The 18292-nt window shown below is 51.2% G+C and overlaps 1 protein-coding gene across 2 annotated transcripts in view; it reads right to left on the bottom strand.

Annotated features, from left to right (window-relative positions):
• Positions 1-9459: 9459 nt before the first annotated feature.
• The window catches only part of SLC39A11 (solute carrier family 39 member 11), a 277042-nt gene continuing 268209 nt past the window's right edge, over positions 9460-18292 (bottom strand). For both annotated transcript variants that reach the window (XM_069544067.1, XM_069544066.1), the window contains exons 8-10: positions 15733-15831; positions 12978-13136; positions 9460-11103 (exon numbers count right to left, since the gene is read on the bottom strand). In XM_069544067.1, the coding sequence (XP_069400168.1) occupies positions 11025-11103; positions 12978-13136; positions 15733-15831 (337 nt within the window). In that variant the 3' untranslated portion in view covers positions 9460-11024. The remainder of the gene's footprint in view (positions 11104-12977; positions 13137-15732; positions 15832-18292) is intronic.

The raw sequence follows: 18292 nt of genomic DNA, 5'->3' as shown, positions 1-18292 counted from the left end.
TGCAGTGAGAGTTTGGGCTTAGCAGATGCAAACTATGATATCTAGAGCAGATAAACAAGGTCCTACTGTACAGAGCAGAGAACCTTATGAAATACCCTGTGATGAGCTACAATGGAAAAGAAGATCAGGAAGAAGCATCTTCTTCTTGATCCGGGAAGATCCCACATGACACAGAGAGACAAAGCCTGTGCACCCCAACTACTGAGCCTCTGCTCTAGAGTCCGAGAGCTCCAACTACTGAAGCCACGCCCTGCAAGTGGAGAGTGTCCCCCCACGTCACCGTCGCCAGAGAAAAAGCCCCTGAGAGCAACAAAGACCCAGCACTGCCAAAAACAAAATTTAAAAAATTTTTTAAAAAAGAAGATGTCACAAAGACATTAAGTAGAAGGAAAGGCAGATGGGCTAGCTAGAACAGTTGACAAAAACCCCTTTTCGTCACCTGGTCCTCCCAGGTAAAGCAGCGAAAGAGCCTGAAGGCCTTCGCTATGATTTCTGTAGAGATTTTTGAGAAAGCAGGGGCTCCATTCCTAACTGGCACACTGCTCACACTAATGGAATTTGCTGCATCTTTTCCTCTTGCTGTCTTTGTTCGTAGCGGATCGAGGTGACCGTTAGAGAGGGAATATCCAAAACCACCAGTTCAATACTCTGGCCCCCTGACGTGAAGAGCTGACTCATTTGAAAAGATCCTGATGCTGGGAAAGATAGAGGGCAGGAGGAGAAGGGGGCGACAGAGGATGAGATGGTTGGATGGCATCACCAACTCAATGCACGTGAGTTTGAGTAAACTCTGGGAGTTGGTGATGGACAGGGAAGCCTGGCGTGCTGCAGCTCATGGGATCAAAGAGTCGGACATGACTGAGCGACTGAGCTGAACTGATACCTGAATCATAACGCCTTGACATCAGAATGCACAGGCCCTAGCTTCTCTTCTGATTGGCATGATGCTGGCCTTCTTCTCAACTTATTTAAGCATCTGACATCCTGAGCTGGCTCGAGTTCCCTCTACATCCGCCAACAACACCTGAACGAAGAATGGTTTTGACCCAAGCATGAGGCATGGCCAAGGAGCAGGACATCGGGGGTTCATGGGTCATATCTCCAGGGGCCAGACAGCTGGGATCAGCCTCCCTGACCAACGAGAGGAGGGAGACCATGAACGCTGAACTGGCAGTGGGAGGAACCTGGGTGTAGGGGGTGGTGGCCGCCCTGGGCAGAGAAGGGCGTGTTTCCGGGGGAGCCTTGTACCCTACTTGTTTGCTGCACTTTTCCAAACCACAAAGCCCTGCTAGCAGCTCCCCTGCCAAGGCTGATCGCAATCTGCCACGCTGTCTGCACTGTCATCAGTCGTGCAGACACGTGGTTGGTGCTGTGAATTCCAAGGGTGCTCCCTTGGGGAATCGTGCTTTTTCCCAAAGCCAGGTTGTCTGGGCATCTAGGTACCTTTTCTCCATCAGCACCAGGGGTGTCCGCTGCATCTCTGTTAACTTCCCTCTCTCCTTTCTGACCAGCCCCAACTCTCCTCAGTCCTAACCTCAACTCATTACTGACCGGGTTTTTTTTTTTTTTTTTTCAGAAACTAACACCCATGGCTGGTAATTCTGGTAAACTTAGTTCTGTTATTTCACTAACACTTTGCAGGTTATTACATCCCATAGTTCACTGACACACCTGTGAAGCCTTCTCCAGTGCCCGGAGTTTCATTTTCACTTTCCGTATCAGAATCAATCACTAAGGTTTCTTGTCTTTTTGTTGGTCTCATATTCATGCCATCTGAATCAGAACTATACTCTGAAGAGCTGTCGCCATCTGAGACACTAGTACATATGTTGCTGGGACAGTCGAAGAAAGTAGCTGCACAAAAGTCACCAAAAAGTTCTTCACTCAAAATTTCTCGGTGTCATTTTTAAAAATGTTACTGTATTACACTTGCGCTTATACATAGGGTTGGAACAAAGAACAAACAGAGCAAAATGTGAATGATAATGACAATCGTTAAGTTGTACAACGAATCTGTAATCAATTTTAAGCTCTAACAGCTTTGCACAGTGATGGTCATTGGGTCACTAGCTAAAAATGAACTGATACGTCTCTGGTTGATAATGTGTTAACATGAGGCTAAACCATCCACCTGTTTTCACCTTGGTTTTTCACACTCAAGGACAGAGCCCCTTGAGGAAAAGGTTTCAACCCGACTCTCCCTTTAAGCTCAATGGCTGTGTCATCCAGCCAGCGGCCATCACTGCATCTGGTACCTGGGTACCCCCCGCCCCGAGTGCTAGGAGAGGTGGCCCTCTGCCCAGCAGAGCGTGATGATGAGGGGGAAACTGGCATCCAAGTTTTTTTCTGGATTAGGAAAAGAGGATTTTACCTTTCAGCACCTGCCAACCTGGTATGTTCGCCAAGAATTTCACATGTGCCAAGAATTCTACATTAAATAAACACACACACACTTACCTCGTCCCTCCCCCCTAGACAGGCATAACCTACTCAGGAAGGAAACAGCTCTTAGGAAGGAGGACAGTCCGAGTTCATGAACCTTTCTGGTTTCCACAGCACAATCCATTCTATTTCACCAGATGACCTGCAACACCCCCTTCACGTTCAAGTTTGGGTTCCAAAGGGAGAAAGCTGAAGCTTGACTTTGACCTACCAGATTTGTGTTGTCTTTATTACACACATCATTATACACATTTTGAATGTACAGGCATATAAAAAAATTCTTGGGGGACTTCTGGGTCTGTATGTTCTTCTTACTGATCTGTTAGGGGACTCTGTTTGGGAGGCATCCTTGTCCTATACTTTTGCCTGCAAAGTGTAGCCAATGGCTGAGCCATAGAGGGCCAGAGCCATGGAATTCATGTAGGGAGCCAACCCGTAAGAGTTCCTAAATCTAAATAAAGGCATTGACCAAAATTAAGACCTCTCTGTCCTCGGCTTGTGCAAGTTTGCCTCACGACACAGAGAACTAGTACAATGGCCATCTCCAGCCAAGTGATCAAATATGACCAGTGTCCACCTGGAATCAATCTGCAGATTCATGAACCATTTATGCAAGAGTGGTCTTTTTTCCTTTCAATCTGTATTGCAGGCGTGTTAACAAACAAACACTTTTACATTCTTTATCATTTCACGTATTAAGTTCAACCAGCATTTTCACGGGACAAGCAGAAAGGGAGCAGATTCCTGTTCAAGAAAACCTTTGATGAAGTATAATCCCAGGGATGGGGGAGCCTGGTGGGCTGCCGTCTATGGGGTCGCACAGAGTCGGACACGACTGAAGTGACTTAGCAGCAGCAGCAGCAGCAAACCTAAGTATTAACCTTAAATCAGTTCACTGTCTGTTTCCATGGGACACTTTCCGGGGTGTGGTAGTGACCAACCCAGGCTGCAGACCCAAGTGCATGCTGAATTCGAACCCTAAAAGGCAAAGGTCAGAAAAGGGAGTACACCCTTACTGCACACCTGGAAAACTGAAAACCAGCTCAGGGTCTCTCCTCTCTTCCCCTAGCCCCTGCCCTCTGGCTTGTCCTCTGTTGCCTTCCTTCGCTGGCACTTCCTGGGTTTCCTGGAGGTCAAGTGAAGGGAGACACCGTGTGCGTGCGTGCTTAGTCACTCAGTCGTGTCCGACTCTGCGACCCGTGGACTGTAGCCCACCAGGCTCCTCTGTCCCTGGGATTCTCCAGGCAAAAATACTGGAGTGGGTTGACATTTCCTTCTTCCAGACCCAGGGATCAAGCCCACGTGTCCTGCGTCTCCTGCACTGGCAGGTAGATTCTTTACCACTGAGCCACCTGGGAAGCTTGAAAAGACACTAGCCTGTCCTTAAACCCCAAGGCTGGGTCCTCACCAACTCCCAACAGCCTAGAACAACACCCCTCCCCGCTGGATGGAGAGAGGCCAGTGAAAGACATTAATTTCCTGGCTTGCAGTCTGCCAGAGAATGGAGACCTCATCAGAAAATGTTCCACCCAATTTCCAGGCTGATCTTTTAATTTGGGAGAGGGTCATGGGGTGCAGGGGCGTGGGGTTACTCCAACTGATTCAGTGCCCTTTTGGTGCATCCTCCAGTCCACATCCTCCGTGTCTTGAAACAGAAAGTGGTAGCGAGGGCCCTAAGGATGCTGTGGGGTCCCCAGCTGTGCAGCCCTGTCAGAAGCTGCCCCATGCCTCAGGGCCAGCTCGGGGGGACAGACAGTGATCATGTAAGACCCCTTTGCTGTCAAGGCACTGGCAGGGCCAGGACACTGTCAAGTTGATAAGAACAGAGAGAGAGGAGGGTTGAACTGAACCTCAAGGTGGGTGCAGGGTCGCTGTCTCCCCGCAGCTCTATCGATGGCCCAGGTCTAGTCTCCTGCCTGCATCCTGCTGGGAGGAGGGAAACCAGGAGGAACTGATCCCACCCGGAGGGACCTCCTCCCGCCCAGGAACAGGCTGCAGGGCTGCGCTGTGCTAGAAATGAAGTGAAGTCGCTCAGTCGTGTCCAGCTCCTGTGACCGCATGAACTGTAGCCTACCAGGCTCCTCCCATGGGATTTTCCAGGCAAGAGTACTGGAGTGGGTTGCCATTCCCTTCCCAAAAAGTGAATTCACTACACTGGACTCCCGAAGTTCTGCTGAAGCCTCGAATCCTGGAACTGGAGGCCCTCAAGCAGAGTGACTTCACAGCGCGCAGGGGACCAGAGCGCCCTTACCTAAAAGCCAGTGGAGCCTGAACCGCAGGGATGCTGGTTCACAGGCGGTCCTCCGAAGCCTTGCGCCTAATTTTTTTCACTCGTGCACTGTTTTCCCAAAAGACCACCGCTCAAACTGTATAAAGATCCCCCGCCCGACTAAACCCGCGTGCATCCGTGGAAGAGACAAGCCACAGAGGGCAGGAGAGCCGGGAAGGCAGGGCTCCCTTTGGTGAAGTGAACCCACCTCCCTGCAGCCAAGTGCAGTCGCAGGGGTCGAGGGCGGGAGGATGGTCCCACGGCGCGAAGCCCCGCCCACGCCCCGAAGCCCCGCCCACGCCCCCACGCGGCCTCGCCCCTTGCCATGGCCCCGCCCCAGCAGGTGAACAGCGCCCCTGAGGTTCCAGCCCTGAGCACACCTGGGCGCCTGACACCTGGGACCAGGGCAGTAGCCAGGGGGAGATGACCCGAGAGCTGGGGAGCCCGGGCCTTTGGAAGATCTGGCCGTAGGGCCAGTCTTGGGTGTGTAAGTTAAAAATTGGTGCAGCTCACTGCACCAATATATTTATAATAGATAGCCAACAAGGACCTACTGTATAGCACGGGAAACTCTGCTCGACACTCTATAGTAACCTAAATGGGAAAATAATTTAAAGTGGAGTGGATATGTATGTATCTGTATAACCAAATCGCCTTACTGCACACGTGAAACTAACACAACACTGCTAAAACAGAAATTTAAAAATTTGGTGGCCAACCTGTAAGACTGGTGCCTTTTGTTATATGTAACCATGTGCTATAGTGTGCTTAGTTGCTCAGTCGTGTCCTACTCTTTGTGACCCCATGGACTGTAGCTCGTCAGGCCCCTCTGTCCATAGGGATTCTCCAGGCAAGAACACTGGAGTGGGTTGCCATGCCCTCCTCCAGGGGATCTTCCCAATCCAGGGATCGAACCCAGGTCTCCCACATTACAGGTGGATTCTTTACCTTCTGAGCCACCAGGGAAGCCCAAGAATACAGGAGTGGTTAACCTATCCCTATTCCAGGGGATCTCTCTGACCAGGAATTGAATCAGGGTCTCCTGCATTGCAGGCAGATTCTTTACCAGCTGAGCTACCTGGGAAGCCCATAGGTAATCATACCTTGATTTAAAAGCAAGAAGAAGAAAAAAAAAAGAACAGCGCCCTAGGCCCCCATTTGGCCAACTTCCACAGATTCAACCAACTTGAAGGTGAAGGTGAAGATATGCAGGATGTTGAGTCAAGAAAGTTCTAAGGGAGGAAGGGCGGGAGGTTCAGTGGGGCATCCTCGGTGCAGAGCACAGCCAGCTCTGCCCATCCCCATCTTGGTGAGTACGGCTTCCTGGATCCTCCACCCTGCCTCATTGTCAGGCGTGGCTGTAACACACAAGTCAAGGAGGATTCAAGGAGGTGGCCAGGGTGGGAAGCACCTTGCCTGGCACAGTCTAACTAATGACCTTCGGGTGCCTTCCTCAGCGAGACAAGACGAGAATGTCCCTGGAGAAGATCCAGACACTCATATGGCCCCCACCACTTTTCATTCCAGTCCCCTGCGATGAGTCACGGGGGTCCATCAAAGGCAGAGTCTTCAGGGAATGAAATGTTCCCACCATCAGACAATCAGGGAGATGAGAGACAAGAGGCCGTCCTGGGAAGCGGTGCTGGCAGCTTAAAAGAAAAAAGAGGAAAAACTGCTCAAGCTAGTTATGGCTGGCTCTGATATGCCGGCCCCCTTAGAAATGGGCTGCTGCGGCCTTATACTGCCATTGAGGACAGCAGGTGACGAGAAAACCTCCCAGTGGGGAGAATTCTAAGCACACATTTCTACATCTCATCCACCCGCTTGGTAGGAAAGATGACTTGACGCACGAAGCTGCATCGGTTTATAAACAGTGACAGATGGCCTGGCCAAACGGTCAAGCAATGGAAGGAAGCAAGAGTAGAGGCTTGGTGACAGGCATTTGAGGGAGCAGAGATGGCCGCGCCTCTCAGAAAGGGGCAGTTGTGAAAATAATTGTCCGTCGAGTGAAAGGTCACCCAGAGCCTCCACTGTGCAGGAGACTATTATTAAGCGGCAAAAACAATCTAGGAGTAACAGTTTCTTTCCCCAGGGACATCGCTGCTTTCTCAACTGATTCAAAAATGAAAGTGGCCACGCTGTCAAAGAAGGCAACAAGCCACGGGCTCAAGCCCTGACTGTCTGTCATCCATCAGCCTGGCCAGCACGCTCACAGGATGTGGTGATCCCTGACTCTGCGCACTGATGACACGCCAGTCGTCTCACACGCTGCCTGGCTGCAGACTGATTGCTTTAGACCTCTTCCATTATGGAAAAGGCATAGGTTGCTCTTCACAGAGGCAGGCTCATATGTCTGGATTTGCAATAAACTTCTTGTTCATCTTATCATCATGGCATCTGATAATATCCTATAACATTGCTTCTGACCGAGGAATTCACTTTACAGTCAAAGAGGGAAGGTGATGGGAGATATCCTTACAATTTGATCCTGTCCTCCAGAATTGGTCATCTATTTTCAACCATTTTGAACCAGGCAGTGTATTAAAAAGTAGAGACATCACTTTGCCAACAAAGGTCTGTATAGTCAAAGCTATGGTTTTTCCAGTCGCCAGGTACAGATGTGAGACTTGCACCATAAAGAGCGCTGAAGAATTGATGCTTTTGAACTGTAGTGTTGGAGAAGACTCTTGAGAGTCCCTAGGACTGCAAGGAGATCCAACCAGTCAAACCTAAAGGAAATCAACCCTGAATATTCACTGGAAGGACTGATGCTGAAGCTGAAGCGCCAACACTTTGGCCCCCTGATGCAAAGAGCTGACTCACTGGAGAAGACCCCAATTCTGGGTAAGACTGAAAACAAAAGAAGAAGGGCCTGCAGAGGATGAGAGGGTTAGATGGCATCCCTGAATCAATGGACATGAATTTGAGCAAACTCCGGGAGATAGTGGAGGACAAAGGAGCCTAGTGAGCTGCAGTTCATGGGGTGGCGAAGAGCTGGATATGACTTAGCAACTGAACACCAACAACAGATTATACAAGATTTGGTTTTATGACTAGCTGTGAGATAGTATCTAATGAGGCTGAGATATATTAGTTCTACAAAATGGGTGTTTGTTCAGAATGAGTAATCACTATGTGCTATCATTTCTCCCACAGCCAGACAAAGCAGGTCTGAAGGAAAAGAGGGAGGCGTACTGTCAGCTCCATTTTACCAACTGACTCTCACTCTAGTCAGCGCTGGACTCTGCCTGGTTAGAGTGTTTGTGTCCAAGAAAGGAGTGTCCTACTACTGGGGCAGCTAGTCTCCAGGGAAAAGGGAATTAGATTGCCTGAGGGATAGTTCCATTATCCAACCAGAAACATTCTGCTTTTTTTGTTTAAGAAAAAAAAATAAAAGAATCACAGTGATAAGAGAACAGACTCTGTATGATTTCAATACCTTCAGACCATGAGATTTTTTGCATCTTGTTTTACGTCCCTGGATATAGTCCAATGTCTCCTGGTTTATAGTCTATGGAAACGTGGACAGAACTTGTACTCTGCTGTTATATGCCGTGTGCTCAATTGCTCAGAGGTGTCTGACTCTTTTCAACACCATGAACTGTCGCCCACCAGGCTCCTCTGTCCATGGGATTCTCCAGACAAGAACACTGGAGTGGGTTGCCATTTCCTTCTCCAGGGGATCTTCCCGGCCCAGGGGCTGAACCCAAGTCTCCCGCATTTCAGGCAGATTCTTTACCGTCTGAGCCAGCAGGGCAGCCCGAATTGATTAAATCTTAATTATGCTCAATTGACTCACAGGGCTTTTCGGGTCTACTGTAGCCTTCTACTTTTCTATTCATCCTATTAATTTTTGAGAGTTTGATATTGAAACTCTAACTAAAAATCTTAACTTAATCCACTTAGAAAATATTTGAAATATACAGCAGAACGGTATGTAACTTTGTTCTTATTTTTCAACTCTCCTATAAATGTTATCATAAATTCATAATTTAAAAAAATTAAAAATCTAAAAAATGGAGGGAAGTGTGTATAGATGTTGAACAGCAAAAGAGTGAGGCTGCAGTACAGTTAATTTTTTTATGCTTTTGGCTCTCCACTCTCTGAACTCATTCCCCAAATTGGAAAATCCATTATTATGGGAGTCTTAGTAAGAGAGCAAGACCTGTTAGTTTATGGACACAGGATCCAAACTCTGCCAGCTGGATGACCCTGCTCTGATCAGAAGTTTGAACGTGAGGCCAGGGCACAAGCAACTGGGGTCAGCTTAGAGTTCCCCATGGAGCTGCTGGGGGATCAAGGGGGGCATCTGAGTAACAGTCCAGGATCAAGGGATCATGGCATCCAAGTCAAGCTGTTTCTAAGATGTGACTCGGTCACACCCCCAGAGCTCTGGGGCCTCCCAGGTGGCATAATCTGCCTGCCAATGCAGGAGACGGGTTTGATCCCTGGGTCGGGAAGATGCCCTGGAGAAGGAAATGGCAACCCACTCCTGAGACCTCTAGTTTTCTTGGATCTAGTCCATTTTCAAGTTTGATTCTTCATAGGCCCTAATTCTTTGCCTAAGTAAACTAGAGTTGGACACTGTTGTCTGCAACCGTGAATCTAGCTAGCCCTTCCCATCTGAGCTCTTTCCTTTGCTTCTCCTGGTGATGGGTAGGGCAGATGCTAGGACTAACTCTAGTTAACTCTCATATCATCCACTGGAAAGAGGCAGCTTTGAGAAGGACTGGACATAGCACAGGTCATCCACATCAATATCCCCTTTATTGGTATTAATCACAGTTATGAGGTCTTGTCCATCAGAAAGAAGTCTGCATTATGTAGAACTCTGTTACAAAGACATAAAAACACCCATATGCCAACCACCAAACCAATGAATCTCCACCAATCAAACTTCTGAACGTGTCTTCAATGTTGATCATCAGTGCTCTGGAAAAAGGTACACAGATCCAGCACAGGGCATTCCAAGAACAGTGTATCCATCCTTAGAAGCGATGAGACATGTCAACCTGGGGTGGGCCTTGATCACACAATGCCTTAACACCTGGCTCTTGGGTTGCCTGCCTTGTCAGCAGAACCCACTCAAGGCCCCCTGTGCGCCTCTGACCAGCAAGAACGGCAGGCCTCAGCTACACTTGCAGTAGATAAGATATGTCAGCCCTGCAGGAGAAGCTGTGTGTACATATTAGGGAGGAGACTGGCTTCAAGTCTCATTCGAATCTCATTCTTTAGGGGTCATTTTGGAATGATGACTTGGCTAAAACTTACTTCAAAGGGGAAATGTAAAAAAGTACCTCTTGTTATTCTACCCTTCTTCCTGTCTCATCCTGAGTTTTCTGACCGAAATCCAGTAAAACAGCTTAGGAGGTCTGGGTGAGGTTACAAGTTACCAAACAGTCAGAGGAGGAGGACCCAGTGCAGATTCCTAGTCTTGTATTCACTTGGACGAGCTTCAGTGACTCCCTCCGTAGGTAAATGAAGGGGTTGAGTTCTAGCAGTTTGCTGGTGTCCCCAAGGCTCCTAGAAAAATGAAGGCTGTAAGCTTATAAAAACACGTCTGGGGGACTTGGAGAACATGGCAGAATGAGCTGCTCTTGGAATCTAGAGAGAGCTCAGGTCTCTGATCAAAGCGCCACCCTGTCCTCGGTTCACAGGGCTCACCGTGCATCCACAGTTGTCCCGATTCCCTTAACTTCGACAGTGCCAATCTCTGCCTTCAGAAAAAGGGAAAAGGAAAGGCCAGCTGATTCTCTTCCCTTCGTCTGTGCCTCCTTCCATGCAGCATCCCCCCTGGGGGAGGAAGAAGAAGGTAAGTTCCTCCCTGGGTTGCTTTGTCCATGATGCTGCAGCTCCAGTCTTGATGGACAGAGGATCAGCGGTAAAGAGCAGAAAGGACGGATAAGAGCTGTCCTGGCCTTTCTGAGTCACTAGGCAAAGATGCTTGGGAGACTTCTCTCTTGCTTCTGGAGGTGACCTTGAGGAACTTCCATTGAGTCTAGCGAGGGCAACTGAAGGTACAAAAGATTTCCCTGATCTGCGTGTCCTTGGTTATCCCATTGAAGAAAGATTCTACGTAGTGGCCAGGCAAAAATCTATAGTTCTGAGCCTGCTTGAAATTCCAAATAAAACCACTATCTCCCTCAAAAGAAATCTAAAACGTGTCATATCTTAATCAGAGTCAATCAAGGTAATGAGATGAAAAAGGAGAGGAAGGAAAACGTTTGGATGTGAAGAAAGAGGCTGGTCCTGCCGAAGCCAATGGTGGCTGTCTCCTTGCGCTGCCTTTCCTGGGTTCTGGAGCATCTCAGCACTAGCCCAGACCAACGTCCAACGACATCATCACCACGAAGCCCAGGATGGAGGCCCAGGACGCCAGTTTCCCATTACCACTAGGAGGGAAAGAAAGGCAGAGAGTGAGACCTGGATGCACCAAGGAACAGCGTCCAAGCTGACAGCATCCTTCACAGTGTCCAGTTCCAAGAGAAACACACTACTCCTATTCATAATAATCGCTATTGCTAAGTCTCTTCAGTCGTGTCCGACTCTGTGCGACCCCATAGACGGCAGCCCACCAGGCTCCCCTGTCCCTGGGATTCTCCAGGCAAGAACACTGGAGGGGGTTGCCATTTCCTTCTCCAATGCGTGAAAGTGAAGTCGCTCAGTCGTGTCCAACCCTCAGCAACCCCATGGACTACAGCCTTCCAGGCTCCTCCATCCATGGGATTTTCCAGGCAAGAGTACTGGAGCGTTCATAATAATAGTAACAGTAATACTATTGACTTGGGATTAACAGATACACACTACTGTATATACAATAGATAAACAGCAAGGACCTACTGTAGAGCATAGGGAACTATATTCAACATCTTGTAACAACCTACAATGAAAAGAATCTGAGGGGCTTCCCCAGAGGTCCAGTGGCTAAGATGCTGTCATCCAAAGCAGGGTGTGCAAGTTCAGTCCTTGGCTGGGGAACTGAGATACCACACAGAACAGGGTACAGCCCCAAATCAAATTAAGTAAAATAAATTTGGCTCAAAAAAAACTTTAAAAAAGAAAAATCCAAAAAAGAATATCTAAATATATATAAATGAATCACTTTGCTGTACACTTGAAACCAATACAACATTGTAAATTAACTATACTTCAGTAAAAAAAAAAAGCACTATTGACAAGCGTGCATGCTAAGTTGCTTCAGTTGTGTCTGACTCTTTGTGACACCATGGACTGAAGCCCGCCAGGCTCCCCTGTCCATGGAATTCTCCAGGCAAGAACACTGGAGCGGGATGCCATGCCCTCCTCCAGGGAATCTTTCACACCCAAGGATTGAACCTGTGTCTTTTATGTCTCCTGCATGGGCAGGCGGGTTCTTTATCACTAATGCCACCTGGGAAACCCCCAATAATGACAAGTAACTTTTATTAGGGCTTACCATGGTGGTTCAGACGGTAAAGAACCTGCTTGCAAAGCAGGAGACCTGAGCTTGATCCCTGGGTCGGGAATATTCCCTGGAGAAGGGCATAGCAACCCACTCCACTATTCTTGCCTAGAGAATTTCAGGGACAGAGGAGCCTGGCAGGCTACAGTCCACGTTGTTGCAAAGAGCTGGACACGACTAAGCGACTAACACTACGTGCCAGGTAAACTAAATCATGTAAACCCTGAGGATCAACAGATGAGGCCAGTTCTGTTATCATCCCCATTTTCCTGGTGGGAAAATGGAGGTCTGCAGAGGTAACTTCCTCAAGGTCAGCTTGAGGGCTCTGGAATCCATGCTTGAATAGCAAAAAGCGGCAGTGACTTTCTGAAGACATTATGTCACCTGACCTTGTAAACCAGCCTTAAAATCATTCTGCTAGGAAAACCAAAAGGAAATAAAGGCAGAGAGAGAGAGAGAGAGAGAGAGAGAGAGAGAGAGAGAGAGAGAGAGAGAGGGAGAGAGAGAGAGAGAGAGGGAGAGAGAGAGAGAGAGAGAGAATACAAAACAGTATTCTGCGTATTGGGGGTGGAGGGTGGGGCTTGATATCAGGTCGTCCGACTCTCCACCCACCTGCCTGTTACTCCTCTTTCGGTTTCAATGAACCCAGTCTTCAATGAACCCAGTCGAGGAGAGGGTGTAATGACCTTGGGAAGGGGCCTGAAGAGGTGGAGGTGTAGGAAAGAGGGGCCAATAAAAGCAAAGCAGATGCGGAGGGGGCGGAGGGGGGGGCACCGGCACGGCTGGGACTGCGACCAGGCCGGGTGGGGGCGGGGCGGCTCTCACCTGATCTGGGCCTCGGGGATGATGTCATCCATAATCACGTAGACCATGGCGCCAGCCGCAAAGGCCAGCGCGTAGGGCAGAATGGGCTCGGCCAGCACCACCGCGAAGGCGCCGAAGACCCCGGCAAGAGGCTCCACCATGCCGCTGAGCTGCCCGTACCTAGGAGAGAACAGATGCGTGCCCTCGCGGAGGCTCGGGCAGACACCCCGCGTGCTCCGCAGGCTGCCTCGGCTCTGCAAAAGGTGTGGATCGTCCTCCACACCAGATCCTGCATCGCTGGGCAAAACCACCTCACGGTGTGTTGTTTCTATTACCACCACCTGCTTTCCCAACTCCCTATTATTACAGTGTCACCGTAGACACCCCCTCCCAGGTTTATTTTAGAGGTTTAAATTTCCCACATTGTCTTCTTAAAATAACAGCCTTATTGAGATAGAATTCTCCTACCGAATGGCGCACCCACTGAATGTGTACAGTTCAGTGGTTTTCAGTGTATTCACGAGGTTAGGCAACAATTTCCCCACAATCCAATTCCAGATGGTTTTCATTACCCCCAAAAACAAACCTCATACCCACTGGCAGCCGCTCCCTGTTCCTACCCTCAGCCCCTGACCACCCCTATCTACTTTTTGTCTCTAGGGATTTCCCCTCTCTGGATGTTTCCTATAAATGGAGTCAGACAATAGGTGATCCTTTTTACTGGCTTATTTCAAGGCGCATCCCTGTTGTAACAAGTGGCTTCATCCCTTTGATGATTGCATAACGCCCCATTGTATGGACACAGTGCTGTTACACCGCCAGCCAGCCGTTCACCAGCTGAGGGCACATTGTCCTTTGAAGGCTAGAACGCTGACTAGGGGGAGTGGTGCACACATTTCCCAAGGACTTGGGTTGTGCTTGGTATGTTTGGGGGTTCCAGCCATAATGGCACCCCTTCTGAAGGAGCCACACCCACCGACCCCTGCCCACAAGGTAGACCCACCTGGCCAGGTATACAGTGAGGGCCTCTCCCCACAACACCCCCTCCTTGGATTAAGGTGAGATTTTTTCCTTTGGAAAACACCCTTTATCTGAGGGTGTCTGGAGGCTGGAATCCCAAGAGCTCTATTAAAACAGCAGCCCCCCCACGAGCCCTAAGCATTCAGTGCCAGGAGATAAACCTGTACCTGAGCCCCATGGCTGAGCCCCACCAGCAAGAGACACCTGTATGGGCTGAACACCAATACAAAAGGTGCTGGGACATCTTTCCCACTGTTCCTTCTGTGGGTATCTGGCTCCGAGCCTCAGCCCCTTCATCTGTAAAATGGGGGTGAGCGACAACCTCTCCTCCCACCCCTCCCCCAGAAGACAGGCTAGGACTGTGAATTCCCAGCACCCAGTCCCAGCTTGCCCTGACCAGGAACAGATGGAGGGCATGGGGGAGACACCGTCTGCACTGCAGCATCCTCAAAGGAGCCACTGCTTCCTGCTCTGTGCTTGCATGCTTGGAGCACCCTCTGAAGCTCTTGAGTGTGTCCAGTTAAACAGAAACTCAGGGTCTGGACACTGATCGCAGGTGCCCTCTTCCCGCCCCTCTGCAGCCCTGGACCTTCTCCTGTATGAGATGACAGTCACGGCTCTCAGGTGCAGGGAACTGATGTTTGAAAAAAATCTCTAGGGTCATCGTGCTGTCCTTCTCTTAAAAGCTCTGTTCCGTCATCTCCCACGACAGAGGAAGAGATGATAACGATGGAAATAAAGTGATTGACGTATATGCAAGAACTTGTAAATCATAAGACCCTATAAAATGGAAGCTGTTTTTTAACTGTTGTTAACAGTCCTGTAAAGCTTTCAGCAAACATTCTGGAGTGGCGACTGATTTAACCAAGAGGCGTCCTGAGGCCTGGGGCCCTGTGAACTGAGAGGCAGAAGAAACAGCAGCCTCAGCACCACCACGTGACAAGCTGATTATCTGACACTCTAGGCCCCCGGCCCCCTCCTCTGAAGCCTGGGGACGCACCTTACAGGTCACTGGAAAGGTAAAAGTTGGAAACAAACTGGAAAGCCCTTTGTTCAGGCACTTTAGTTGTGTCTCTTTGTGACCCCATGGACTGTAGCCCACCAGGCTCCTCTGTCCACGGGATTCTCCAGGCAGGAATACTGGACTGGGTTGCCATTTCCTCCTCCGGCGGATCTTCCCGTCCCAGGGATGGAACCTGTGTCTCCTGCATTGGCAGGCGAGTTCTTTCCCACTGAGCCACCTGGGAAGCCCCAGAAAGCCCTTTGGGGATTATGAAAACATTAAGTGTGAGCACCACGGGCTTCACCTGCCCAGATGCTGCTGAGAGAACCCTGGTCCTCCCCTTGACGAGGGTAATGACGGGAGCTGGTATGATGACCCCTGGGGACAGACTGCGGTGTGTGAGCCTACCCAGGGCTTGTGATAGGGCCAGTGGACGGCAGAGCTGCCTCGGATCTTCCCACCAGCAGGGGGAGAAAACCCCACCCTGAGTGGGTGTGGCTGTCCCTGGAGGGCTTTTGAAAATAGGAAACTCAGGACGGTCACTGGGGCTGACTGTCAAGGGCTGAGCCTTGGGGGTGCAGGATGCAGTGTTTCCGGAAACTCCAGGTTCACTTCCGGGCCAGAAGAGGTTAAGCTCCAGGTTCACTTCCGGGCTGGAAGAGCTTGCTCTTGAGAGAAGCCGGCCGCAGGACTGCCATGAGCTCCACCGCAGACCGGGCCCTGGCCCCTGACGCCGGCGTCTGCAGCACTTACCAGAAGGCTCTCCAGGTGGAGAATCCAGCCCCTCGCAAGGGCAGGCTGACGGCGAGGCCCTCCGGGAAGTTCTGGATCCCAATTCCAAGGGCTAAATTCCTGAAAGACCAAGGAGGCACGTGAAGGGCGGACGTCCAGAGCGGAGCACCCAGGCGGACGGGGGTCCCTGGCCTCTAAGCAACGCCCTCCTGTGGCGTCAGAGGTGCGGGTGGATCCCTGTGACGGGTGAAGGACGGGGAAAGGTTAGAGCGTGAAGAGGAGGGGTCGAGGATCCTGCCCCTTCACACCGTCCCGGGTCCCTGGAGATGCTCCGTGTTGATGGACTTTACAGCACAGCTCGGGGCACGCTGGCTGGGAGGCAGGAGAACCCGGGTTCGCCACTTACCACACAACTCTGCACAAACCACCTCACTTCCACACCTCAGACCCTCATATGGAACATGGAAGGGGTCACGTGGGTTAACGACATCCACCATTGCAAGGCTGTCGCACCCAGTGACCTGATTCCGTGCCTCTATGGGGTGGTCCCTTCCATTACGGCCTGAAGATGGACAGGTCACATTTCTGTCGAGAAGCAACTTAGAAACGGGATGAGGAGGTTTGGACGCAGACTGTGATGGGCACACAGATGAGAGGCTGCGCTGGGCTTCCCCTGCTAACACTGCACTCCTGGGGGCTCTGGGGAGTTCACCGCGACCCTCTGCCCTCCTGCCTGGGCTCTGTGAATTGGTCATTTGGTCGCAGCCAAGCCCGGAGAGCCTGTTTTGCACCCAGACCAGGCATTGGAGTGGAAGGGAGGGAGAAACAGAAAGAGACAGGACAAAGGTACTCCGTGATACCTCGGGGGAACCCCCAGGCACCCACACACACCACGAGCCCTCATTCCACAGGCAGCAAACTAGCGCAGTGAGGCTGAACGTCCACTGGCAGAGGATGGAACGGCACAACAGGAGGGAACCCGGGTCCGGCTGAATGCAACGGGAAGGCAGTCTGAGGGGGTCTCCCCAGAGGAGACTCTGCCCCGGCTGGACAGGTCCGCAGGGCAGCCCTTCCACCAGGGCTCATCTGATCACTGGAGGTCTCCAGGGTTTGAGATGTGGCTGCCACTTGGCAAGCAGTGCTGGAACGTGGCCTGAGGGAGTCGTGGATGGACTGGATGAAAAAGGGAAACTCCACTGTCCCTTGGGTTTCTGGTCAGTTGGCTCACGTCTGTCTGCCTTGCTGCCAGTAGGGGTCTGGCATCAGCTCTGGACAGTGGCTAGGGAGTGCCTTCAACCAGCAGCCGGCTGCACCCTGTCTCCTCCTTGCCCACTCAGCCACCCAGGTGGTGCAGCGGTGAAGGACCTGCTGGCTGATGCAGGAGACACAGGAGACGCGGGTTCGATCCCTGGGTTGGGAAGATCCCCCAGAGAAGGAAATGCCAATGCCCTCCAGTTTCCTTGCCTGGAAAATTCCATGGACAGAGGAACCTGGCAGACTACAGTTTATGGGGTTGGACATGACTGAACGACTGAGCATGCACATGCGTATAACAATGAGGAAGGTCAAGGTGCCTTCCTCCTTTCAATGAGGAAGGTCAAGGTGCCTGTCCAGGTCTTACACCCCTTGTCTGAGGGCACTCTGTGGCTGGCTCGCGGTCCCAGGCCATCACCTGTCCCCCTCGTCCACAGGCAGGCACAGGACTCACCCCAGACCTAGCCAGGGAGGGAGTGGCCGCCCCATGTCGCCAGTGAGTCAGATGCGGGGCTCCATCTGTTCAAAGTCCTCCCCATGACTTGGGACTGACTGCAGCCAGCAGTCAGGCGGGCAGGCTGTGGAACCTCCTCCTCTACACCCTGCCTGGGAGCCACCATCCTGATAAGCGGCACAGAAACCCCATTCTTCTACGCCTGGCCAGCCGTGTTCCCGGGGCCCTGCCCTGTCTCCGGCACGGGGCTGCCAGCCCAACCAGGTACCGCACCCTTGGGATCCTGCTAGCACTGTGGAATCATTGCTGAGTGCAGCTGGGCTCCTTCAGCCACAGCAAGGGCTGGACCACAACAGCTCTGCCTTCCCCACCTTTGTATCCATCCCTTAACCTGGCCGGCCTCTGCACACACACACTGGGGCGTCAGGTTCCCGTGGACGCTGTGTCCTGGGCGTCTGTGGGGGTGACCCAATGGAAAGGCTTAGTCCCCTCAACACACTCTCTTCTGCTTCTCCACTTGCATCAGTTCAGGAATTAACCGCCCCTACCCCCACACCAGGGGGAGATTCTGAAAAATGATGGGGTCAGGCGCTGGGACTGTGGACTTGAGGAATGTGCTAACTGTTGAGAGCCACTGACCTCAGAAGTCATCAAAAGGGAAGCTGACGGCGAGGACGGTGGCCACACCCACCTCCATCTCAGGAGCCCCTGCCCTGAGCCGAGGACACCAGGGGCCACTTGCAACTGCGTCCAATGGCCTGCAGACTGGGGTGGGTGCCGGAGGGGATCCTGGGAAACAGCAGGAGCATCACAGGGGAGAGTCAATGAGGACAGAGGAAGCATCAACAAAAACGATGGGCGGCTTCCCTGGGG

Source organism: Ovis canadensis, chromosome 11 (assembly GCF_042477335.2).
Source record: "Ovis canadensis isolate MfBH-ARS-UI-01 breed Bighorn chromosome 11, ARS-UI_OviCan_v2, whole genome shotgun sequence".
In the NCBI taxonomy this organism is placed as follows: domain Eukaryota; kingdom Metazoa; phylum Chordata; class Mammalia; order Artiodactyla; family Bovidae; genus Ovis; species Ovis canadensis.
Note: the sequence above shows the minus strand (reverse complement) of the source record. Positions and strands in the feature narration are given on the sequence as shown.